This window comes from Aegilops tauschii, chromosome 5 (genome assembly GCF_002575655.3).
Source record: "Aegilops tauschii subsp. strangulata cultivar AL8/78 chromosome 5, Aet v6.0, whole genome shotgun sequence".
In the NCBI taxonomy this organism is placed as follows: domain Eukaryota; kingdom Viridiplantae; phylum Streptophyta; class Magnoliopsida; order Poales; family Poaceae; genus Aegilops; species Aegilops tauschii.
The window spans coordinates 213,401,467-213,429,277 of NC_053039.3; the positions used below are offsets into that span (position 1 = coordinate 213,401,467).

General features: G+C 45.6%; 1 protein-coding gene across 1 annotated transcript; it reads right to left on the bottom strand.

The window, feature by feature from the left end:
- Positions 1 to 5,262: 5,262 nt before the first annotated feature.
- Positions 5,263 to 6,051, bottom strand: LOC141022688 (uncharacterized). Its single transcript, XM_073498950.1, has one exon. The coding sequence runs from the start codon at positions 6,049 to 6,051 to the stop codon at positions 5,263 to 5,265; it is 789 nt and encodes a 262-aa protein (XP_073355051.1).
- Between the last annotated feature and the right edge of the window lie 21,760 nt (positions 6,052 to 27,811).

Genomic DNA, 27,811 nt, shown 5'->3' on the forward strand with positions numbered 1-27,811 from the left:
AATACAACAAAAGGAAGGCTTGAGGGTTTATTTTGGCAGAAAGCTGATTTTGTCCTCATAGCTACCTAATAGTCAAATTTTTATTTAGTTCTTTTATTACTACAATTATATACACAAGGTTGAGTTGGCAAAATCAACTCCAACCTACCCTTTATTAAGTTGCCCAACAAATTTATTAAGTGTCACATCTGTCAAGATCATCCAACAACTGTAATGGCATAGTCGCTCAAATTTACCCATAACCGGGGGCACGGCTAATCATGATTAGTTTTTAATACTCTGCAGAGTTTAGTACACTTTACCCATTGGACCCAATCCGAAGATTGAGACAAAGTCTTTCAGAAGAGGTTCACTCAACCACCTGACGGCCACATCCCACCTACATATGCTACATCTGTCGACACAGTCTAGGCAAGGGTTCCAACAACTGATCAACTAAGTCAGAGCCCATATAGCCAGTGGCCGCACATGGAAGCTACTAGTCACTAAGTCTGTCTGATCTTTTTGAACCGGGGAGGCATTCCACTTAGGGTGAACTCTCATGGGCGCATGGCCTTAGAAAAGGTGCAAGACCCCATGATGCCTTCCCTCAACACCAAGCAATACCACTTCCGCCCAGAGGTGAGTTAAATCCTGAGTTACTACTCAATTGTTATATATATAATCCTCACATAAACTCAATGAATACACGAACCACCCCCGTCTACAAAGCATAGCAAACTACAACTACCACGATTTGCAAAAGACGGGAAGATAGCTCAACAGCATAGCCAACATATATAATACTCCTATACATGCATATATTCATAGTGTGATATAACTACATGCATAGAAAACAATAGGTAAAGGATGATCAACATGTAACTTGCCTTGGTTCTGGTTCAGAAATTCACACTCCTGACAATAGTTCGCGTCGCACTCCGGACAATCTACACGTTTCACACAATTCAACAAATCAATCACCGGAACACGAATAGAACCAAAATAAAACCAACAGCAAGAAAACCATTTTTAAAACTCACAAAAGAAGCTTAACAGCACCTAAATTTCACTACGGTCACAACGCAAAAAGAATCACTCGATTCCGATAAATGATTTAAAAGTTATGGCCTCCAGAAGGTTTAACTTGAATTTGAACGAATTCAAATTTGAAAGGTGCAAACATGTGAGATTTTGGTACTGTGATAAAGTGCTGGTTTTTGTGAGTGCATAGGAAAAATAATTACCTAAATTGGATAAATATACTAAGAGTTATAGCAAATTGAAATTTGGATGAAAATCTGGAAAAGAAACAAAAGGCAGCAGAAAACTCCTGAACTGTCGCAACTCCTGCGCGTGTACTGTAGCAGTGACACATGGCAGCGGGCGGTTGGCCGAAAAACCTCCTGTGCGTGCGTGCTCACTGTTTACAGAGAAAAACGGCGGCGACGGTCGACCATCGGTGGTGGTGGCTCTCCCGTGGGTCTCCGGCGAAGACAAGGTGACGGGAGGGTGCGGTGTCGAGCGGCGAAGGTGGTGCTGGTGTTCAACAGCAGCGGGGCGTCCTCTGCGGGCGGCGGTGACGACGTGAACGCCGTGTGCTCCGGCGGCGGCGGACGAGCTTGAGTTGCTTGCTCCAGTGGCTCTCTGCCCACGAAAATAAGTCAGCGAGGCGCGGCTTCGAGGGGGAAAGCGAAGGGTGCAGGCGGAGCTGCTATGGGTGATCTTACGGCGGCGCAAACTTCCGGCGAACGGCGGCGGACTTCGAGCTCCGGGGCGAGATCCGTTTCGCCCTAGCTAAAGCGTGCGGCAGCGGGAGAGGTCGGGAAAGGGGTGCGGGGGTTCTTCGGGGTCTTGGGCACGCGCCAGATGGCCCGGGCGTGCACGGGGCGGCTCGGGTGTACGACCTCGACTCGGGTTCACCCTGGGTGTGCGTGCGGTGCGTGCGTTTCGACTCGGGGAAGAAGAAAGCAGCGCGGGTCCCACGGTCAGTGGCTGGAGGCGAGGTGGATCGGGCGCGGGTCGGGTGCGAGTGACGCTGCTGCGTACCGCTTCGCGGGAAGTGGGCTGCGGCGGCGGGAGCTGGGCCGCGGCGTTGGCTGGCTGGCTGGCTAGCTAGCTGGGCCGCTGGGTAGCTGGCTGGCCGGCTGGTGTTTTTTTTAAAACAAAAACAGCAGCAGCAGAACAAAATAAATAAAATAAAATACACAATTAAATTCTAAATAAAAATACCTAGACACATAGTAAAAATAGCCCTACAGCTATAAACTACAGGAACACTAGTTCCAATACTAATGCAATTTTGTAAAATAATTTTGATGCAATAAGCCACTCAAACAGCAATAAAACAATCAAATAAAATATTTTGGAGATTAAGAAAAATACCAGAACATATCAGATGAACTGGAAATAATATTCTGGACATTATGAACATTTTTAAAATAGGGGAGAAGTCATGTTATCAGACTCCAATAAATTGCCTTTGTTGCATAATGATTTGAATATTTCAGAAAAAGCAAATAATGCAATAAAAATATGATATGCATATGTATGATCTATTAACATCCACATTTAGGAAAATTGGGATGTTACAAACCTACCCCCCTTAAGATGAATCTCGCCCTCGAGATTCGGGCTGGCTAGCAAATAGGTGTGGGTGATCCTGCCTGAGATCTTCCTCTCGTTCCTAGGTAGCTTCCTCCTCTGTATGATGATCCTACTGAACCTTGCATAACTTGATTGTCTTGGTGTGAGTAACTCTCTCTGCTGTCTCCAGAATCTTAATAGGCTTCTCCTCATATGTCAAATCACTCTCCAACTGAATTGCCTCAAGTGGCACTGTGTCCCTCAATGGAACATCCATCATCTCTGCATGGCACCTCTTCAACTGAGATACATGAAACACATTATGAACTCCAGACAAAGATTCTGGCAACTCCGGCTGATAAGCTACCTCTCCTCTATGCTCCAAGATCTTGTAAGGCCCCACAAAACGTGGTGCTAACTTACCTTTGATTCCAAACCTCTTAATTCCACGGAGTGGTGAAACTCTAAGATATGCACGGTCTCCTACCTCATATGTCACCTCCTTACGTTTTGCATCTGCATAACTCTTCTGTCTGGACTGTGCTATCTTCAGCCTGTCACGAATCAAATTGACCTTCTCCTCAGCATCCCTGATCAAGTCTGGTCCAAAGAACTGACGTTCTCCAACCTCATCCCACATCAACGGTGTCCTGCACTTCCTACCATACAATACCTCAAATGGTGCCATCTTCAGACTAGCCTGATAACTGTTATTATATGAGAACTCTGCATAAGGTAAATTATCATCCCAACTGGACCCATAGTCCAAAGCACAAGCTCTCAACATATCCTCCAAAATCTGATTTACCCTCTCTGTCTGCCCATCTATCTGTGGATGGAAAGCTGTACTGAACTCCAGCCTGGTGCCCAAGGATTCATGCAACTAACGCCAAAATTTGGATGTGAACTGAGTACCTCTATCAGACACTACCTTCCTTGGAACTCCATGCAGACAAACAATTTTAGACATATAAATTTTTGCTAGCTGAGCACTGGTATAAGTAGTCTTTACCGGGATGAAGTGAGCAACTTTAGTCAAATGATCAACAACTACCCAAATAGAATCATAACCTGACCGAGTCCTGGGTAAACCTGTAATGAAGTCCATACCAATCTCATCCCACTTCCAATCAGGTATAGGCAATGGCTATAACAAACCTGCTGGTCTCTGATGTTCTGCTTTAACCCTCTGGCACACATCACATGTTGCAATATATCCAACAATTTCCCTCTTCAGGCTAGGCCACCAAAATCTTTCCCTCAAATCCAAATACATCTTAGTATTACCTGGGTGAATAGAATAAGGTGAATCATGCGCCTCCTGAAGAATCAACTTCCTGATATCTGCATATCGAGGTACACAAATACGCTTCTCAAACCATATGGCTCCATGTTCATCCTCATGGAAACCTTCTGCCTTACCTTTAACCATATTCTCTTTTATCTTAGCAATCTCCTTATCATTCTTTTGAGCTTCTCTGATCCTGTCAAGCAAAGTAGGCTTTACCTCAAGTGTTGCTAAATATCCCTTAGGAACCATCTCCAACCTGAGATTCCTGAACTGCTCACATAACTCCGGTGGCATATCATCAATATTTATTGCATTAGCATGGCTCCTATGACTCAATGCATCAGCAACAACATTAGCCTTACCAGGATGATACTGCACATTCAAATCATAATCTTTAATAAGCTCCAACCATCTCCTCTGCCTGAGGTTCAAATCCTTCTGAGTAAAAATATACTTCAAGCTCTTATGATCAGTAAATATATCACAATGATTACCAATAAGATATGGCCTCCAAGTTTTCAATGCATGCACACCTGAGGCTAACTCCAAATCATGTGTAGGATAATTATGCTCATGATTCTTAAGCTGGCGTGAAGCATAAGAAACAACTTTACCTTCCTGCATCAAAACACTCCCAAGTCCTTGACGAGAAGCATCACAATATACCTGGAAGTCCTTATGTATATCCGGCAGAGTTAAGACTCGTGCTGTAACCAAACGCTGCTTTAACTCCTGAAAACTGGCTTCACATTCATCAGTCCAAACAAATTTCCTCTCTTTCTTCAGCAATTCAGTCATAGGCTTTGCGATCTTGGAAAAGTTCTCAATAAACCTCCTGTAATAACCTGCAAGGCCCAAAAAGCTGCGAATCTCTCCAACTGTCGTGGGTGTCTCCCACTCTGTAACTGCAGCAACCTTAGATGGATCAACTGCAACTCCATTACCTGAAAGAACATGTCCAAGGAATGCTACCTCATCCAGCCAAAACTCACATTTGCTAAACTTGGCGTACAGCTGATGTTCCCTCAATTTCTCCGATACCAAACGCAGATGCACCTCATGCTCTTGCTTATTCTTGGAGAATACCAATATATCATCAATGAAAACAACCACAAATTTATCCAAGAACTCCATAAACACCTTGTTCATCATATTCATGAAGTATGCAGGAGCATTAGTCAATCCAAATGACATAACAGTATATTCATACAACCCATACCTCGTAGTAAAAGCAGTCTTTGGAATATCTTGCTCACGAATCTTCAATTGATGATAACCAGAACGGAGATCAATCTTAGAAAACACAGTAGCTCCCTCCAACTGGTCAAACAGATCATTTATCATAGGCAGATGATACTTATTCTTAATGGTCACCTCATTCAGAGAACGATAATCAACACACATCCTCAAGGTTCCATCCTTTTTCTCCACAAACAAAACTGGAGCTCCCCAAGGTGATGAACTTGGGCTTGTGCCTGCAATTCTCTTATCTGCTTCTTCAGTTCCTCCAACTCTTGAGGAGTCATTCTATACGGTCTCTTTGCAATAGGTCCAGTGCCTAGTATTAAATCAATAAGAAACTCAATATCTCTATCTGGTGGCATACCTGACAACTCCTCTGGAAACACATCTGGATAATCTCTCACAACTGGCACCTCTTCCAGGGTACCCCCCTTAAGAGAGTTCACCTGCACCTGATTACGCTTATACTTACGCACATATTTGATCCTCTTCCCTCCTGGTACACTGAGAGTGATAGACCGACTGGCATAATCAATACGACCTTTATATAACCGCAACCAATCCATACCCAAAATAATATCCAGACCTTGTGACTTCAATATAATCAAATCCGTAGGAAACTCATGCTTCCCAATAGACAAAGTCAACTGATGACAACCAACACCTGCTATCATCTCAGCTCCTGGGGAACTCACTCTACTAGGCATACTAAGTGTTTTGGTTGGCAATCCATGTTTATCAACAAATACCCTCGAAATGAATGAATGCGATGCACCAGTATCAAAAAGAACAACTGCAGGTACTGAATTAATCAAGAACTTACCAATCACTGCATCAGGTTCATTGTATACCTCCTCCACATTAACATGATTTACATGACCCTTTTGGAAGGGGTTTGGCTTGCTGGATCCTGAGTTCTTCGCCCCTGGGCAATCTGTGGCATAGTGCCCCATAGCCTTACACCTGAAGCACTGCACCTAACTCAAATCCCTTGGCGCATGTGTAACCTGGTGGTTCTGGTTATTGTTCCCTCCATTTCCATTACCATTACCATTACCATTACCTCTGCCATTGCCATTGTTACTCTTGTGCCCATTATGATGATGGTGGCCATTATGGTTGTGGCCATTCCCTCCATGATGATTATGATCATTACCTCCATGATGATTATGATGCACATTACCTCCATTACCATGATATGAAGTGCGTGGTTTCTGCTGTGGTCCTGAATTATACCTGTTATTGTTGTTGTACTTCCTCTTGCGATTCTCTATGGCATGTTGCTTTCCCTCCAGCACAATAGCCTTATCAATCAGGTCCTGACAATTCCTAAAAGTGGCCACTGTCAACTGAAGGCTCAACTCATCATTAAGGCCCTCCAAGAATTTCTCCTGCCTAGCTGCATCAGTGTTAACATCATTAGGAGCATAACGTGCAAGATTATTAAATTCCTCCACATACGCATTAACTGTGCGACCTCCCTGGCGCAAACTGCAGAACTCCTTCTTTTTCAGACTCATAGCACCAGCAGACACATGTGCAGCACGAAAAGCATCCTGAAACTGAGGCCATGTGATAGTAGCAATGGGATAAGTGACCAAGTAGTTGTCCCACCAAGCTGCAGCAGGACCCTCCAACAAATGTGAGGCAAACCTCACCCTCTCTGCATCTGTGCATCCAACCGTCTCCAGGTTCCTATTGACTGCACGGAGCCAGTCATCAGCCACAATAGGTTCAGGGGAACTGGAGAACCTCTGAGGATTCAACCTCAAGAACCTGGTAAGCATATCCACAGGTGGCGGTGGCGGCAGATTATTGTTGTTATTATTGTTGTTCTGGTTCTGGACAAGCAACTGGATCAAACGAGCTTGTCCCTGAAGCAACTGCTGCATGTATGGCGGTACATCATTGCCATTGTTGTCTCCTCCTGCAACATTACGCCTATTATCACGCCTCGGCGGCATCTGGTGGGCAAGCATAGAAGAGTTATAGATATAATAGGGCCAAACGCTATGTATATATAAATATATTCTACCCATATGCATAATATGATCAAGCCAACAAAACACAACAACGAATAACACCAAAAAACAAACAAACAACAAACAATATGATAATATTATTTATATATATATATAGTCGAATAATTTCGACACTAAGCAATTTAACAAACAACTACCAATCAAGCAAACAATCTAGTATCTTCATACCACGAAAGTGGGCACAATCAGATACGCTAACACGATAACGTTGCAATATAAAGCAAGCATGAATGGTGGTCTCAGCACTAGTTCCTACTTAACTGTTCAAGATACTTGAGGGGGTTAACTAATAAACAACAAGAAGTATAGCTGGTTTATAAAATAATTTTCACTCTTATGGCTTTTCTAATCCATTTTCTAGGGTCACGTCCTACAGTCAACACACTGCTCTGATACCATCTGTAACGACCAAACCTCGAAGGATTTGAGTCTCTGTGCTTACTGTGCTAGTCCCTGGATCGAACTTGCTAGCACACACAGTATAGATGAATACCAGAATAGCAAGTGCATCATTTATTACAACGTATGATCCAGAATATATAAAATAAAACAATCTGCATAGCACTTGGCTAGCTTTATTCAATCAAACAACGAAAAGTAGCAGAAAATAACAATGAGTCCCATCATAGCCCACTGGCGATGCTGAGTGCAGACTCGCGACCCTAACGGTACCTTACTCTTCGTCTGAATATCCTGCAACATGAGACGTTGCAGCCATATAGGTCAATACTTTGAATGTATTGGCAAGTTACACAGGAGTAATAATATAGCAGACCTACATGTATATGCATAATACAACAAAAGGAAGGCTTGAGGGTTTATTTTTGCAGAAAGCTGATTTTGTCCTCATAGCTACCTAATAGTCAAATTTTTATTTAGTTCTTTTATTACTACAATTATATACACAAGGTTGAGTTGGCAAAATCAACTCCAACCCCGGGTGTGCGTGCGGTGCGTGCGTGTTCGACTCGGGGAAGAAGAAAGTAGCGCGGGGCCCACGGTCAGTGGCTGGAGGCGAGGTGGATCGGGCGCGGGTCGGGTGCGAGCGACGCTGCTGCGTACCGCTTCGCGGGAAGTGGGCTGCGGCGGCGGGAGCTGGGCCGCGGCGTTGGCTAGCTGGCTGGCTAGCTAGCTGGGCCGCTGGGTAGCTGGCTGGCCGGCTGGTGTTTTTTTAAAACAAAAACAGCAGCAGCAGAACAAAATAAATAAAATAAAATACACAATATAAATTCTAAATAAAAATACCTAGACACATAGTAAAAATAGCCCTACAGCTATAAACTACAGGAACACTAGTTCCAATACTAATGCAATTTTGTAAAATAATTTTGATGCAATAAGCCACTCAAACAGCAATAAAACAATCAAATAAAATATTTTGGAGATTAAGAAAAATACCAGAACATATCAGATGAACTGGAAATAATATTCTGGACATTATGAACATTTTTAAAACAGGGGAGAAGTCATGTTATCTTCACTCCAATAAATTGCCTTTGTTGCATAATGATTCAAATTATTTCAGAAAAAGCAAATAATGCAATAAAAATATGATATGCATATGTATGATCTATTAACATCCACATTTAGGAAAATTGGGATGTTACATCACACCCGATCATCACGTGGTGTCTCAGCACGAAGAACTTTCGCAACGGTGCATACTTAGGGAGAACACTTATACCTTGAAATTTAGTGAGAGATCATCTTATAATGCTACCGTCGATCTAAGCAAAATAAGATGCATAAAAGATAAACATCACATGCAATCAATATAAGTGATATGATATGGCCATCATCATCCTGTGCTTGTGATCTCCATCTCCAAAGCACCGTCATGATCACCATCGTCACCGGCGCGACACCTTGATCTCCATCGTAGCATCGTTGTTGTCTCGCCAACTATTGCTTCTACAACTATCGCTACCGCTTAGTGATAAAGTAAAGCAATTACAGGGCGATTGCATTGCATACAATAAAGCGACAACCATATGGCTCCTGCCAGTTGCCGATAACTCGGTTACAAAACATGATCATCTCATACAGTAAAATATAGCATCATGTCTTGACCATATCACATCACAACATGCCCTGCAAAAACAAGTTAGACGTCCTCTACTTTGTTGTTGCAAGTTTTACGTGGCTGCTACGGGCTGAGAAAGAACCGTTCTTACCTACGCATCAAAACCACAACGATAGTTCGTCAAGTTAGTGTTGTTTTAACCTTCTCAAGGACCTGGCGTAGCCACACTCAGTTCAAGTAAAGTTGGAGAAACTGACACCCGCCAGCCACCTGTGTGCAAAGCACGTCGGTAGAACCAGTCTCGCGTAAGCGTACGCGTAATGTCGGTCCGGGCCGCTTCATCCAACAATAGCGCCGAGCCAAAGTATGACATGCTGGTAAGCAGTATGACTTGTATCACCCACAACTCACTTGTGTTCTACTCGTGCATATAACATCTACGCATAAACCTGGCTCGAATGCCACTGTTGGGGAACGTAGTAATTTCAAAAAAATTGCTACGCACACGCAAGATCATGTTGATGCATAGCAACGAGAGTGGAGAGTGTAATCTACGTACCCTCGTAGACCGTAAGCGGAAGCGTTTATCAACGCGGTTGATGTAGTCGTACACCTTCACGATCCGTCCCGATCAAGTACCGAACGTATGGCACCTCCGCGTTCAGCATATGTTCAGCTCGATGACGTCCTCTCCTTCTTAATCCAGCAAGAGGGGCAAAGTAGTAGATGAGTTCCGGCAGCACGACGGCGTGGTGACGGTGTTGGTGAAGAACAATCTCCGCAGGGCTTCGCCTAAGCACTAAGAAAACTATGACGGAGGATAAACTAGAGGGGACGGGGTTGCCAGCACACGACTTGGTGTTTCTTGATGTGTCTTTGGTGCTAGCCCTGCCCCTCTATTTATATGTTGAGCCCTGGGGTCGAAACTTGGAGCAAAAGCCTCCTCAAAGTCGGTTTTGCCCGAAAGGCAAGAGTCCCACTCGGACTCCACGACCAACGCCACAATCCTTGGCATCTGGCCCAGACGCCATGGGCCTCGGCGTCTGGCCCAGGGCCAGACGCCAGGGTCTCCGGCGCTTGGCCCCTGGCTTCCGCAAAACTCCTTTTGCACCGACTTATAGCCCCGTGGGCCTGACCCCTTGGCCTAACCCCTTGGCCTAACCATATCGTCCAATATATGAATCTTTACCTCCGGACCATTCCGGAGCTCCTCGTCATGTCCGTGATCTCATCCGGGACTCCGAACAACATACGGTCACCAACATACATAAATCATATAATACTATATCGTCAACGAACATTTAAGCGTGCGGACCCTCAGGTTTGAGAACTATGTAGACATGACTGAGACACCTCTCTGGTCAATAACCAATAGCGGAACCTGGATGCCCATATTGGCTCCTACATATTCTACGAAGATCTTTATCGGTCTAACCGCATAACAACATACGTTGTTCCCTTTGTCATCGGTATGTTACTTGCCCGAGGTTCGATCGTCGGTATCTCAATACCTAGTTCAATCTCGTTACCGGCAAGTCTCTTTACTCGTTCCGTAATACATCATCCCGCAACTAACTCATTAGTTACAATGCTTGCAAGGCTTATAGTGATGTGTATTACCGAGTGGGCCCAGAGATACCTCTCCAACAATCGAAGTGACAAATCCTAATCTCGAAATACGCCAACTCAACAAGTACCTTTGGAGACACCTGTAGAGCACCTTTATAATCACCCAGTTACGTTGTGATGTTTGGTAGCACACAAAGTGTTCCTCCGGTAAACGGGAGTTGCATAATCTCATAGTCATAGGAACATGTATAAGTCATGAAGAAAGCAATAGCAACATACTAAACGATCAAGTGCTAAGCTAACGAAATGGGTCAAGTCAATCACATTATTCTCCTAATGATTTGATCCCATTAATCAAATGACAACTCATGTCTATGGCTAGGAAACATAACCATCTTTTATCAACGAGCTAGTCAAGTAGAGGCATACTAGTGACACTCTGTTTGTCTATGTATTCACACATGTATCAAGTTTCCGGTTAATACAATTCTAGCATGAATAATAAACATTTATCATGAAAATAAGGAAATAAATAATAACTTTATTATTGCCTCTAGGGCATATTTCCTTCAAACATATAGATCAAAGCTTCAACAAATGATAAAATGAATGAAATACATCGTCGCTTTGAGAGGTATGTGATAAGCAACAACCCCCCCTAAATTTGTGCATTATTTAAAATTTGCATTTGAATGCAAATGCACAATCGATTAGGATCATGGGTCACTCTTCCATGTCACATACATCTTGGTGGAGCGCACAAAATGATAAGAGCTAAATAAGATGAATGCATCACTAAATACATAAGTGAATGATCATACACAATTAATCATAGAGATAGGCATATATCACACATTAAGCATAGTATGAACAAACACACAACCACATAAAGTATCTCACGAGCATAAAACAGTAAGTAGCACCAACCAAACGAACGGAGTAGCAACTGGCAATAAAAACCAACAAGCAAAAGAACGAGACTCTCTCTCTCTCTCAGCCTATGATCTATACACTTTCTCCCCCTTTGGAAACAAATTACCAAAAAGCTTGAAAAAGTATAGTGCTATTCGGCACTCTAGGCACAATCTCCGAGAACTCCTAAAGGGGTCTTCTGGCTTGTTGCTCCGGTGTGCGTATATGGCATTGAGAGAATTGCTTTCATGAATGCCTCAGCTGACTTCTGTTGAGCTGGAGGAGTTGACACTGGGGGTGGCAGTGAGGTGGTGGTGGCAGGTGCAGAGTGAGTAGGCCTCGTGTCTGCAATTGGCATAGCTGAAGATCTGGGTGCCCTTGGCACAGCTTGGTATCTCTCAGTGGTAGTGTCCTCATTGCCATCTTCAGCATCATCTCTCAACTTCTCCACAATAGATTGTATCTCTGTGACCTTGACATCAAGATTATACATTTTGTCCTCAACTATCTGCTCTAGGCTCTCCTGGTTCTTGGCTAAGTTGGCCAGACTCCGCTCAATCCTTAGAGTTGCTTCTAGAAGATATGTCAGTTGGTCTTGCTTTTACTTGAGATTCACTATTGATGCATTTGGTGCAGTTGCTGCCTTTGCTGCTTTGGCTGCCTTTGCTTTCTCAGCTTTCTATTGAGCCTCAACTGAAATTGGATGTGAAGCATCCATCACCACTTCATTATGTTCAAACTCTGGCTGAAGAGGAAGGTGCTCTCTGTCAAGTAGATATGTTCGTGTACCAACCTTGGAGTTGATAAGCATCTGGATGTGTGGTGCATATCCACACAAGCTCTTCTGGTCAGCAGCAGTTCTTTTGATTGTCTCTACAATCAGGCTCATGACTTTGAATTTCTATGGAATATCAAACAGGTGGAGCAGGTTGATGGAGTGGCCACGAATCATCCTTTCATCTCCATATTTGGGAAACAAAGTATGCCTCAAGATGTAGTTTATGGTGGCCAAACCAGCAAGCAGATAGTAAATAGAGCCAAACTTGTGTGTTTCCAAAGCATCATCAGGAATGGTCTTGTACATATGTGCCATAGTGTTGTGATCCATCCTGTGCTTCCCATATACATCAATATCATTTTCTTCTTCCTTTGGAGCATTGATGAGAGTGGCCCACTCAGAAATAGTTGACTCGTATCTAGTTCCCTCAGTCATCCACACTATTCTTCCATCTGGATAAAAGTGTGAAGTGGAGTAAAACTGCATCACCATCTCATCATTCCATTTTGTGAGCTTTTGTCCAACAAAAGATCAACACTTATCAGCCTGAAACTCTCATGGACATGGGGGAAGTAGTCTTCATTGCATCTATGTACTTCCAATCCACCCACTTCATGTTGCTTATGATGGGCTTCTTGTCAAGCAGCACTGTCTCATAGAAATCCTGTTGTTCTCTGGTATTGAATCGATAGTCACATGATATTCTCCTCGCAGAATATGGATAAACTTTCCTCCATTCTCTCAGTCCACTATCCTTCCTGGGCTTCATGTTTTCAGCCACTGGATGTCCATCATCATGGTCTGGAATCTTTGGCTTCAATTTCCTGAGCACTTGTGGCTCTTCACCCTCCCGAACCTCTAGCATCGGGGCCTTGTTCTTTTCAGCAGCAGGGATGTTTCTTGTGGATCTCTTGGGAGCAACAACCTTAGGTGCAGGCTTGGGCTTGGATTTGGAGGGTGCACCTGCAGATTTCATGGCATTAGCCATTAGCTTTTGAGACTTGGCAGGGGGTGCAGCTGGTTCCTCCTCATCATCATCTTCATCATCCACCATCATGGATGGTTTGCTAATCACTCTGGCAATGGTCTTCTTCACTCTCTCTTTCCTCTTTTTCTTTCCATCAGCAGGTTCTTGTTCTTCTCTTGGCTCAAGAGTAAATTCCATAGGCTCTTGTGGAACTGTTGATCTTCTGGCCTTTGACATAGGAACTCTCTTTGCGGGAGCCTTCTTATGGAGACATGTCTTAATGGCAGAAGCAGTGTTATACTCTTTCTTGAGCACTTTCTTCTTTGAAGTCACTTCTTCTTCAACAACAAATTCCTCATCCTCACTTTCTGAGGTTCTCTTCTTTCTTTGTCTTGTGGCAGCTTTGGGCAGATTGCTAGAAGTGCTTCTGCTACCCTCATCATATCTCCCACTTGGGCTTGTGCCCTCACTAAGATTAACCTCTTCCTCTGACTTGTTCTGGCTGTCACTGGCATCAGACATCTTGTAGACAGACCTTGTGAATAGATGGGTATGGGAAGAGTGGATGAGCATCACAAAAAGCAGTTGTTTTTTCAAAAAATTGAATCAAAACTTTAGTTCTAGTTTTCTGCAGAAAGCATTTCGGAGCTACCGATATGAAAATCTCGGTGATACCGAAGCATTAACAGAGTCCAAACACACAACATCGGTCAGACCGAGTAGTTGTTCGGTGACTCCGGGATGCTAGGGTTTCACTGAGGTTTTGCTTTCGGTCTCACCGATCAGTACACTTTGGTGGCACTGAGTTGTACTTAGTGCAATGGCCAGGGCCAAGCGGTGGTACCGAAAGATTCATTTCGGTCGGTCCGAGATGAGCTCGGTGGAAACCTAACCCTAAAAATTTTCATCGTATCTAATCTGAAGGAGCATTTCTATGGATAGAATGATCTCATTCGTGGCAAGAAGCTAGGCATTATCTTTGTGCACATAATCGGAAAGGGAAACAACACAAAGAGTTCGATCTGTACCCTAACTTGGTGATGATTTGTTACAGTGAGAATGGCGGTAGAGATTCCCGTTGATGGCGACGGAGACCTACGGCGGAGGCGCACAGGCGGCGATGGCGATGATACGGAGACCAAGGGGGCGGCAGCAATGGGGCATGCGCTCATGTGGTTTGAAGAAATTTTCAACTGTACGGGTCCGCAGATTATATACCCATGTGATGTCGGTGGCACCGAATGGAATGCTTCGGTGGCACCGAGATGCAAACTGCGTGCAGTTTGTGCAACTCGGTGGGACCGAGTCATTCTAATCGATATCACCAAGAGAAAAACTTAGATCAGTCTGGTGATTTTGGTGGGACCGAATACGAGTGAGTTGGTCTGACCAAAATACACAAGAAGGTTTTGGAAAGCAGCCCTTGATGAATCGATGACTCCGAGTGGTCCTCACCCGTAGGGTACGAAAAAGACTTGTTCAATTTTTGTGATGTAGCATGAAAAGAGTTTGTGAAGAGAAAAGCATAGATAGCTAGGGAAGGTTCTTAGGCATTCTTGTCCATCCATTTGGTCAATAAAAACAAAGACAATCACACCAACAAATGGATGTCCTCGAATGAAGAAATTATGCAACCAACATGCTCACACAATAAGATAGCAAATGAAATATGTGACAAAGCATGCACAACCAATTCTAGCATCTATCAAGCAATTGGCGATGACTAGGTCATTTATATATGAGTATATTGACTGAGGAGTCAAATGAGAACATTTGATCGTATAGGTCATACTCATCGTTTAAGCACAATTGAGGTTACACTTTGACACAAAGCATTGATGTGTTCACACCATTTGAGTTACTTTAGCTCAACTTTTAGAGCAAAGATCCCCCTAGATGTGATATCCCCCTAAGAGGGATGAACTAAACTTGGGTTTTGTCGATGATGACTTCATGTAGATAGTGAAGATGTGGATGCTCAATGTTGATTTAGATCTTTTGGAGCAATCCATTGGAGTGTTGCACTTTCAATACCTACACGGGTTAGTCCCGCAATGAACATACAAGGATATCCATAGACATAGAGTGAATTGCACATATGATGATGTCCACGAAAGCATTAGGTTACCTTGTCCCTTGCTTACCAACAAGAGGGTTTGTGAATCCATGAACTAGTGCAAGATATGAAAGTTGATTGCACAAGTCCTCGCCAAAATGAATATGAGTGAAGTATGTTGGTAGAGTCATCCTCAAGAACACTCTAGTTCTTCTTCTTTGGGATCCACTGTCGGTGTCAAAACCGGCGGATCTCGGGTAGGGGGTCCCGAACTGTGCGTCTAAGGTCGATGGTAACAGGAGACGGGGGACACAATGTTTACCCAGGTTCGGGCCCTCTCTATGGAGGTAATACCCTACTTCCTGCTTGATTGATCTTGATGAATATGAGTATTACAAGAGTTGATCTACCACGAGATCGTAATGGCTAGAACCCTAGAAGTCTAGCCTGTATGACTATAATTGTCTATCCTCTACGGACTAAGCCCTCCGGTTTATATAGACACCGGAGGAGACTAGGGTTACCCAAAGTCGGTTACAGAGAAGGGAATCTTCATATTTAGTCGCCAAGCTTGCCTTCCACGCCAAGGAGGGTCCCATCCGGACACGGGTAAAAAGTCTTGGGTCTTTGTATCTTCACAGCCCATTAGTCCGGCCCATGTCCAACAGGCCGGACGCCCGAGGACCCCTTAGTCCAGGACTCCCTCAGTAGCCCTTGAACCATGCTTCAATGACGAGGTGTCCAGCGCGCAGATTGTCTTCGGCATTGCAAGGCGGGTTCCCCTTCCGAATACTCCAAGATAGTCTTCGGACGCAACGAACGTGTCCGGATCTGCAACACAAGTTCCACACACAACCGCAGAGAGTATAATATTTCACGAGTCCAATCTGCTAACAACTTTTTGTAACGTGACATCACGCTTGCCCGGTCATTATTTCGAACCATTTCTTGTCCTGCCGTTCCATGTTTCGAGGCGTGGTTTTTATTGGCACGACTTGTCGAAGCAGAGATCGTGTCCCCTTATTGCGGGATTCTCATCAATACGAGCGTGGGTAACCCAACCATTCCTATGGAAAGATTCCTTAGTAATAGGCAGGTTTTCAGGATTAGGAGGAGGCGTTCGATACCCGTTGCCTTTATAAAGGAGCCAAGGGCCGTCTTATTTTACACCAACCCTTTCCTCAGCCTTTCCAACCCCGAGCTCTAGCACCCAAGGTTCGACTTCATTGCTTCAAGCTTCCTAATCATGTCCGGACCCAACCCGCAGGGCCGCTGGGTGGCTTCCTCCGTTATAGAGGAGGACATTGCGAAGCTCCGGGCGGCCAGATATCTGACTGTGGAGATCCCCCACAGACTTCCTGCTCAAGGATAGGTTATTCTGACTCCCAGATCCGGCGAGAGGGTAGTATTCATCTCTCACTTCCTCCGAGGGCTAGGATTTGCTCTTCATCCTTTTGTCCGGGGGCTCATGTTTTATTACGGACTAGATTTTCATGATCTAACCCCAGATTCTTTCCTCCATGTCTTGTCGTTTATCATCACGTGCGAGGCCTTCCTTCGTATTCCCCCACACTTCAGCTTATGGCTCAAGACCTTTAGTGTGAAGCCGAAGGTGGTCGACAGGAAACAGGCGGGGTGCGGTGGTGCCACAGTGAGCAAGCTTACCAATGCTCTCTGGCCAAAAGGCTCCTTCACCGAAACTTCCAACCTATGGCAGCGGGAGTGGTTTTACGTCACTGAACCCCGCGGTACCAAGTGGGCAGCTATACCTGCGTTCCGCTCTGGCCCTCCATTATAGCTCGCATCATGGATTAATAAGGGGTTGGACTGGGGATCAGTTGATGAAGTGCGGACTCTATAGAGCCGCATCTGAAGCCTCCTTGAGAAGGACATCGATCTTTTCAACGTGATTCAAGTAATGCTAGTCCGCCGAGCCCTGCCATGCCAGCGTCGGCCTCTCCGTATGTGGGAGTTTAATCCGGAAGGACCATGGACCCTCCAACACTTCTTTGGCGCTACGCACAAAGGAATGTGGAAGTTGTTTTTCGGGAAACAAAAACAATGGCCGGACACCACCGAGGACATCGGCCTCGACTGCAACCATCCGGATACCTCGGTAAGCGCTCGACTCCCGAACACTTTTTTAGTTAAGTATGCCGTAATATGTTACTAAGCAAACTATCTCCTTCCAGGGCTGGATAAAGAAAGCGGAGCGAATTAGGTGTTTGGCCTCCCTTCCTGAAGACTCAGCGGATCCCGTGCTAACAAGGATGCTGACCCCGGCACCGCATCAGGTGCCCGTCAAGGAGGACCAGGTGGAGAGCGGGAAGGCTAAAGGTAGCCTCCATTCCGAGGGGATATCATACACAGTGTCCGGGGAGATCAAGGTTCCCCCACCTGAAGGCAAAAGTGAAGGAGAAGCCAACATCCCTTCTCCCCATGGTAAGAAAAGGGCTGCCTCCGAAGATTGGGAGGAAAGGGCTCCTAAGCGAGGCAAGGTGCCCCTTTTGGGCGGCTCGGGTTTGGAGGACGACGTCGTCGCACAGTCCCACGATGAGGATAAGCCTCTAGCCAAATCGTAAGTGAACAAGGATGTTTTTAAACATATCCCGTTCCTTTCCTGTTACCAAGGTAACATCTAGAATATATGTTTTTGCAGCTCGGCAAATAGTCTTCTTCACCAATCCTCCTCCTCGGGGGATCTTCTTCCGGAGATGATGGAAAGCAAGACACCTCCATCGGTCTCCTCGCCCAATAAGGCGGACGACTTTGAGGTGTCGTCCCGGAGGGTCTCTCCTGATCAACAAGTGGTGAGAGGGGTGATGAAGACACTACCCGAAGGTGATTCTTCGGTAGCCCAGGGTCCGGGGGCCAACAATAAAGGCCCTGGACTGTCCGGTTTACAGCCGGAGACGACGCTAGGGACGGATAAACGGATCCCTTCGAAGGGAGGCCGTACTCCTACATCAACTTCCGGAGATCCAGAAGCACCGGATATATTGACGAACATGCTGCGTCAGGCGTCTGTCTCAGAGGAACATCGCACCTTGATGGGTACGGTGGTTCAAAGGGTTCTGTCCGCGAAAAGCGGATTGAATGAAGCCTTCACGAGCCTGCTAAGAGGCTTCGAGGTTTGTACTGTAATATTTTCTATTGTGCTTTATTCACAAAATGCACCCGTGTATAGATAGTAGCCCCTGAGACTCTGATTGGCTTCCCAAGGGAGGCGATCAGAGGATAAAAAGATATGCCCAGGAAATAATCTGATTAATTTGGAACACACGATGTTTCCTCCCTGGCGGCTGCCTGAACTACAGATGTTGCAGATCTGCAGCAGAAGCTTGACGTAGCGGATGATGACATCACGCTTATCAACAGGCGGCTTGATGAGGCACAAGGTATGTTTTGGGGGTAGTCATTGCATGCACGTGCTTATAATATAAGCAGGATGCTAAGCATTGTATACTGAAATATGCATGACTGCAGATGGTGCTGCCGCAGTTGAGATCCTTCGGGCTGAGTTGGCCCGGGCCAAGGAGCAGGCCCGGATTAGTAATGTGGCTGCCGAAAAGGCATCGGCTGAATTAAAGGCCGAACAGGCTGCTTGGCGCCAGTATGAGGAGAGAATATCCACGATGGCGCTTAAGCTAAAGGATGCTGCTAGCCGGTGCGAATTTCTCAAGAAGGATAATAAAGCCAAAACGGCTGATCTTGACAAGGCCTTGCGAGAGTCGAAAGAAGCGCGGTCCGAGTCTAGAGCGGCCCGGGAGGAGATCCGGCAAACGGGGGAGATCGCGGCTGGTAACCCTTTTTATTACAAACTAAGTTGGCGATCTGAATTATGCCCTGCTGAATCAAGTGTGGAGTTCTCCAGACGCATTGTTGGACTTGTCGAAGAGTGTCTCCGCTGCGACGCAGTTTTTTCAAGTGCAAGAAGGACGTGCAACAGAAAAGCTATTCTGGTCATAGTTTAGCATGCCGAAGCGTCCGCTGCTGCTGAACGAACAGATGGCTCAGTGGGCTGAGCTCCACAAGATGTCCGGATCTGCCATGAAAGACGTCGTGGTCCGGCTATGGCCGACCGAGCCAATTCCGGATAGTCATTTCGGTTTGGTGCAGCGACTTGTTGATGCGGTGCCGCGTATTGACGCCATGAAGCGGTCATCGTGCATTGAAGGTGCATGGATGGCTTTTGCCCGTATCAAGACATACTGGGCGAAGATGAAGGCCATCGACGTTGCAGCGAAGACTCCACCCAAGGGCAAGGACCACCACGCACCAGAGCATTATTTCGAGGATGTCTTAGAGGGTGCCCGCTTGATAGAGGGTCAGTGCTCGAAAGACGTGATATTCGAGTGAAAATGTATTGAAATTGTAAAAGACAATATTATGAAATAATAAAGCTATTTCTGATTTTAGAGTTGCTTAAAAGCTTTGATTCCTCCTATGCGGCCGTTTTTGTATAATCTGAAAGTTTTCTAGTCGTCGGCTTCAGCCCCCTCGTAGAAAGTACGGGGGTGTTCGGAAAAGCAATTGATCACTCTTAACCCAACGTCTTGGTCCATAAAGGATGTGTCAATGCGGTGAACTAGGCAATCGGACTATAGGGCGTTAACACTTTCACTTAGCCATAGGAGTTTTATGGTGGATCTACGATATAGACCCTATTATGTACGCGGTTATCCAATGCGGTGCGTTACATGTATGACCTGAAAGAAGGTCCTTCGTGTAATACGGGGGAATCGCTAAAGATTCCATTAAGTCATCGAGTGATTGACCAGCTCTCGCCGCATCATGGTAGTCAGTTTTCTGCTTTCTCTACTGAGGTGTTTGACCAGATGAACCGGAAACACAATCGCAGTAGTTATCCCTTTACTACCCTAGCCGATAGAGCGGAATGTAAGGTAGTAAGCACAGGAGCCGGGCAACCCAACTATTGACCCAAGACATGATTCGGAGCTGATGCATATAAGGCCGAACTCGCGACGCTGAAGTATGCTATAAAGCTGTTCGGACTTTATTGGCAACTCATTTTGTTCCCATACCAAGCCCCTGGCAAGTTATGTCGGGGTGCGTGTGTGAAACAACCAAAGGAGCAAAATTCAGTTCTATATAGAAAAGTGAATACCGGATACGGATTATGTTCACTGGAACCTGAGTGACATGCCAATCATCACTTTATAGATAATAACGCCACAACCCCAGCTATTTGACATGCCAGGGGTTGACAGCTGAGGAAACATGCACTTTACAGGCTCGCAAAATAGAGAGTGCGGTCTACAAAAAGTTGTTTTGGAACTCCTGTCGCACGTCTACGGTGCCTTTCCTAGGTGAAGGGGCTCCTTAATAGGAGTAGCCTTTGGGTGAATTTACGAACCCGAACTCCGATAGAGTCCGTGAGATGACCAGCCTTTGCGCCACCTATGGTAAAGGATAATGAAAAAGAAAGAGTAGTTAGAAAAGAAAAAAGAGGTGATGGGAGTACTTGCAGGCTCATCCGTATTGTGCTTCCGCCGATGCCCAGGGTATCTTAAGTGCATAGTTATGTATGCGCGGTACAGATTTTGCAGGTATATGAGGCGGACGGCGGAAGCCGAACTGCTAGTCCAGCTCCGAAATTGGTTGATCCTGTTGAATGGAGACCGGTGGCTTAATGGCCGACAAGGTATGTGGTTTAATAAGACCGCTTTGTACTTTGGCTGAGGTCGCCATAGTATGATCCTCAGTCCGGAGGGAGTGCTTCTCCTGCTCCCCTGTAGAGTTGTGTGTCACGTATACCATGTTTACTGTTTTTACTTCGGGGGGAAATTGCTTCTGACCCCCGGTATTTGGTTGGTGAGTCTCTTCGTCGTCGCTATCACCAGGCGGCCTCCTCCCCTTGTGTTCGGCGTTGAGCTTGCCGGCCTGCTTGAAGACCCAACAACTTCTGTTGGTATGATTAGCTGGTTTATCGGGGTGGCCATGAATCTGGTAGGGCAGATCCAATATCTTGTCTAAATTGGATGGCCCATCTCTGTTTGCCTTCCTTTTTCCGTTGACCGGGTTTGGGGCCACTGAATCCAGCGTTGACCGCTGTGTCATGCGTTCTTTCATTATCATTGCGACGTTTGTGTTAACTGCGTCGTGGCTTGCCATTGCCGTCTCGGACATCGGAAGTACCCGGATCGCTGGCGCTGTTGCTTCTACGAGCGAGCCAGCTGTCTTCTTCCGCGCAAAAGCGGGTCATCAGAGCGGTAAGGGCAAACATGGATTTCGGTTTTTCTTGACCGAGGTGTCGGGTGAGCCACTCGTCCCGGACGCTGTGCTTGAAGGCCTCTAGGGCTTCCGCGTCCGGGCAATCGATGATTTGGTTCTTTTTAACTAGGAACCTAGTCCAGAGCTTCCTGGCTGAATCTCTGGGCTGCTGGACAATGTGACTTAAGTCATCGGCATTCGGGGGCCAGACATATGTACCTTGGAAGTTGTCGCGAAAGGGATCTTATCCTCCCAGCTGCCAATAGAGTTTTCGGGCAGACTGTTTAGCCAGTGCCGAGCTGGCCCTTTGAGTTTTAGTTGGAGGTATTTGATGGCGTGAATGTCGTCTCCGCGAGCCATATGGATATGGAGAAGAAAATCCTCGATCCGTACCGCAGGATCAGTTGTTCCATCATATGATTCAATATTCATGGGTTTAAACCCTTCTGGGAATTTATGCTCCATTACTTCGTCGGTGAAGCAAAGAGGGTGTGCGGCGCCTCTATATCGGGCCACATCGTGACGTAGCTCCAATGGAGTCCGTCTGCGGTTTTTGGCCCGGGCATGACTAGGCTTGTCATGTCCGAATAGATAGCCGTCGTCACGTGTCGGAGCACGTCCTCGCGATCCGTACATCGATCTGGTATATCCTACTCTACTGTCCAGGCCCTGTCGAAGGTCATATGTATGACCCTGAGCTGTTTTGTCTCTGCCTTTATGGCGAGGTGGGGCGGGCTGGTGTTCGGCTTGAGTTGCCGCTTTATCCCGACCGCGTGGTGGTCGGTCAGCCGCATTGCGTGATGATGGTACGGGCTCCGGCGCCTCATCATCGAACTGAGGTAGCAATTTGCGCTTCGGGTAACTTTTGGCAGGGCGCTTAAGGTCGTATTCTTCGGCTTCCAGGACATCAGTCCATCTATCATTTAGCAGATCTTGATCAGCTTGAAGCTGCTGCTGCTTCTTTTTCAGGCTCCTTGCAGTGGCTATTAGTTGGCGCTTAAATCGCTCCTGCTTGAGGGGTTCCTCAGGCATGATAAAATCCTCGTTGCCGAGGCTCGCCTCCTCCTCAGAGAGCGGAAGATAATTACTGTCCTCCGAGTCTTCGTTTATGGTCTGTTCATCGGGGCTAACTTGCCCATCTTCCCGTTCTTCTTGTTCGGAAGTTGCTTCAACGGGGTCTTCATTATCTTTGGCACCGTCCGGAGTATTATCTTCTCCTGTGCCGGTGTTACTATCTTTGCTGCGGCGTGATTTTGAGCGGCGCCATTGACACCGGCGCTTTGGTGGGATCTCAGGAGGTTTATCCTCGACTGAATCCTTCTTGTTATCGCCCTTGTTCTCTTCAGGTGTGTCCACCATGTATACGTCATACGAGGAGGTGGCCGTCCAACATCCGGTAAACGACGGGTTTTGGGCCTCCTCTTCTCCGGCATCGTCGTGCATGCCGTCGATGTCTTCGGAGCCGTAATCGAGCATGTTAGTTAGGTCTTCGACAGTGGCTATGAAGTGGACGGTGGATGGGAAGCGAAATTCCCCGTCATCAGCCTCCAGTTCGAACCGGATAGTGTTCGGCTACGAGCCCCCCGCTAAGGATAGTGCTCTTAACGAGTTTAACACGTCGCCCAAAGGCGAGTGCCGAAAAATGTCCGCGGAGCTGAATTCAACGATCAATGACTGATCGAGCTCAACGCTTGTGGACGCACATGGTTTGGAGCCTGTAGCCGGAAACGAGTCCGAGGCTCCGGTAACACAGATTCCACTCGAGGTTGGGTCTGTGTGTGGCTCTGACGCCGCCGGGACTGCGGCATCCGTGGTGGGGTTGAGCTTCCCATCTTCGGATGGCGTGATCTGCTCTGGATCTAAGGCCAGAGCAGTCACAGGTGCTATCTCCTGGGTATGGTCCGATGACAGATTTAAGTCATGTTCATCGTGGTGACGGGAAGCGGCCGCCGAGGTCTTGAATCCGTCAAAGATCAAGTCTCCGCGGATATCCGCGACGTAGTTCAAGCTCCCGAATCTGACCTAACAGCCAGGGGCGTAGCTGTCGATCTGCTCCAGATGGCCAAGCGAGTTGGCCCGCAGTGCTAAGCCGCCGAACATGAAGATCTGTCCGGGGAGGAAGACTTCCCCTTGGACAACATTGTTGTAGATGATTGAAGGAGCCATCGGACCTTTTGAGGACGGCACAGTGGAACTCTCAATGAAAGCACCAATGTCGGTGTCAAAACCGGCAGATCTCGGGTAGGGGGTCCCGAACTGTGCATCTATGGTCGATGGTAACAGGAGACGGGGGACACAATGTTTACCCAGGTTCGAGCCCTCTCTATGGAGGTAATACCCTACTTCCTGCTTGATTGATCTTGATGAATATGAGTATTACAAGAGTTGATCTACCACGAGATCCTAATGGCTAGAACCCTAGAAGTCTAGCCTGTATGACTATGATTGTCTATCCTCTATGGACTAAGCCCTCCGGTTTATATAGATACCGGAGGAGACTAGGGTTACCCAAAGTCAGTTACAGAGAAGGGAATCTCGATATTTAGTCACCAAGCTTGCCTTCCACGCCAAGGAGAGTCCCATCCGGACGCGGGTAAAAAGTCTTCGGTCTTTGTATCTTCACAGCCCATTAGTCCGGCCCATGTCCAACATGCCGGACGCCCGAGGACCCCTTAGTCCAGGGCTCCCTCATCCACATCAACTTGATAGGAATCCTTGGAGTTGTACTTGAACTTGATGATGTTGAGGTTGACGTAGTCTTGGGAACCCACTTAACCATGGCCTTAGGAGCTTCTTCAAATGAGTCAATCTCTTCTTGAAGCTTGTCCTTGCCATTTAGCTTGTGGTCTTGTGGTGGAAGATCATCTTGAGCTTGTGTTCCTTTGAAAGAAGTGGGACCATACTTCTCTTGTTGAGGAACAAACTTTGTGTTGGGGTATTGATCTTCTTCCCATTCAACTCCATTGGCATTGAACTTTCGTTCAAAACCAACACCTTCATTCTTCCGGTGCCTTCCTTGATTGCGTACAATTTCCTCAAATTGCTTACTCCCAGAAAGGCTCTTGTAAACATCTTTCTCTATAATTCCCTTAAATAAGCTATTTTCTTGCTCAAGTGTAACTTGGCTAAGAGATTCATTAGTGGAATCAAGAGAACTACTAGAAGCAACAATATTGGATTTAACATGGTTATTGTTACTACTAGAGGAAGAATCTTTCCTGCTCTTGTTGCTAGATTTTACTTGTGGCATGTAAGTAGACAAGAGGAGACATTTGGCAAGATAAGAAGAACTCTTCTTTCGAAGATCGTCATTTATAGCTTCTAGAAACTCATGCTTTTGCTCTAAATTTAGCTTCTCGAAGCGTAGCTTCTCATGAGTCTTTAGGAGGTCTCTATGATCCTCTAGAGTTGTTTCATGAGCTAACTTAAGAGTGTTTTGTTCTTTAGTTAGACGCTTAATCTCCTTCTTGTCATTGTCATTCATTTCATCTTGATTAGCATGATTTCTAGCAAGTTCATCATAGTTTTCATCAGTGTTGCCAACAAGTAAATCATCATCACCTAGCAAATCATCTTCATCACTATTGAAATCAACATACTCGGGGTCTGATACCTTGGGGCCTTTAGCCATGAAGCATCTTCCATTTCCTTCATTTGGTTAGTCAAATATGTCGTAGGAGTTGGATGACACAAATGCAAGACCGGCAACACCTTCATCTTGAGTATAGTCGGAGTCGGAGTGATTGCTTCTCTCGGAGTAGTTGTCGGAGTCGGAAACGGATACCCATTCACCAACCTGAGCTTGATGTCTTTGTCTTGTGTAGATCTTTGATGACTTGTCCTTCCTTTCCGAATCCTTGCTTCTACGAGAGGGTCTTCTTTCATATCGATCATCTCTACTCCTTCTCTCTTTTGGAGGAGATTCATCTCTTCTACTCCTCCTTTTTGGTGAGTCACGCGCCGCCTAGGTTTATGCGCAATATCGTTGGGTGGCGGGAAACCGATGAGGAAATGGCGGGAAACGGTGGCGTGTTCATAAAACGCCATCAATTAGTGGAAATTTAGCATAGAAGGAACATCGAGCTAGCATAAGAAGTAGATGATGATCAGATGATCGTTTATCCTAGTTAATTATGCATGCATAGTTTACTTTGGTGTGTGGAAATGTCATGTGTGTACTAGCCACCTATGTAATTGGATGTTTGCTGCGTATTACACACAACTTGTTTATGTGAAACGTTTCCGTTCTCTTGGCTCAACACAAACGGTTTATCGGAATGAACTGTATGCCCTGCATTGCACACACCTTGATGTAGCTGAACTGTTTCTGTTGCGTTGCCTAATCGAAAACAGTTCAGCCGAGTGAACTGTATGCCGTATATCGCACACACCTTGATCTGGCTGACCGTTTCTTTTGTGTTGCCTAATCACAAACAGTTCATCCGAGTGAACTGTATGCCGTATATCACACACACCTTCATCTGGATGCCCATTTCTGTTGTTCCGCCTCATCACAAACAGTTTATCCGAGTGAACTGTATGCCGTATATCGCACACGCCTTCGTCTGGCTGCCCATTTCTTTTGTTCTGCCTCATCGCAAATAATTAATTGAACTGAACCGTATGCCCCGCATCGCACACACAACTAAAATCTGAACCGTGTTCGATGTATCCTTCATTGCAAATGTTTTGCATCTTTTTGATGGTTTTTTACATCATCGTTTGCAATTAATGCATCGCACACAGTTTTGTCAAAGGGTCTCTAATCGTAGTGTTGCATTAGCAGCATCCTGCAGTAGTGCATGGCCGGTGCGTCGCCGCCTAGCCTTCTATGAGCACTGATACTGGCGGTGGGAAACAGATGGGAGAAGAGGCGGGAAACCGATGGGAGGAGTGGCGGGAAACGGTAGCATGTTTGGACATATATATAACACCATTAATATGTAAAACTTAGTAAAGAAGGAAGCGAGAGCTAGCACGACACGTGCGCATAGTGCTTACCCACGGGTTCCAAACAGTTGACCAGAACCACTTTAAATATTCAGGGTTCATTTGACCTTTTTCTATACATTACAATTAAGTTTTCTAAGCATTAATTTAATGTGCATAATTCAAATTTGAACTACAAATACATGCTCCAGTGCACCAGAAGGGCTACAAAAATCATACATGTGTCCTTGGATGCATGTTTAGGTCCCATGCAAAGAATGGGAATGAATTACAACCATCTCGGCGTCTGGCTCAACCTCGAACATTGAAAATCTCGATTTTTAAATCCCCGCATATCCAAAACTCACTCGAAAATCATGAAACTTGGCATGGTGTCATGACATGGCACATATATGTCATGGCTTTTTTTTTCCAATTTGGGGCATGTTTTATTACAATCCTCTTACAAACCGGAGCTTCTCTCAAGAAGCCTCGTGGTTCCGATAGGGAAACGTGCCCCCCTTGTGGGCGAAACGATAATCGCTGCCTCTTCTTTCCTTGTATTTTTTTCTACATGCAACATGGAACAACACGATATTCGTGCTGAAATTTGCAGTTATTCAGGGTTCGTTTGACCTTTTTTATACATTAATTGAGTTTACTAGGCATTTGTGCATTTTCATTTTCATCCAAAGTAGACCACATTGGATGCCTACTGACCAAGTTTCATGAATTTTACAGTATTGTTGTTAATTTCATTGATTTACTGGACTTTAAGTAAATTATCATAACTTTCTCAAATTTGTACTACAAGTGTCATGCAGTTTGGTCCTGAAAACTGAAAAAAATCATTTTAGGCTCCAATGTTGGTGGTGCATGCACTTGGGACAATGAAAGTTGAAATTTCAAACCATTTGGTATGAATGTTCAACCTTCCTAGTTTGACCCCATTTTGAAAAAAATGAAAAAGCCTCAAAAACTGAAATCCTTTTGCATTGAGCCATCTGATGTGCACTGGTTTGTGGGAAAAATCTTAAACTTGCAACATCACGAATTTGAAAAAAAAACTTCACAAATGGGCCTATCTAGTATGCACTTGCATGTATTTCAATGTATGCGCCCATGGCCATGGCCACATCCATGGCATAGTCCATGATAACATGTCCAAATTTGTCCATTCAAGGGCAAAATCCTCATGATAAT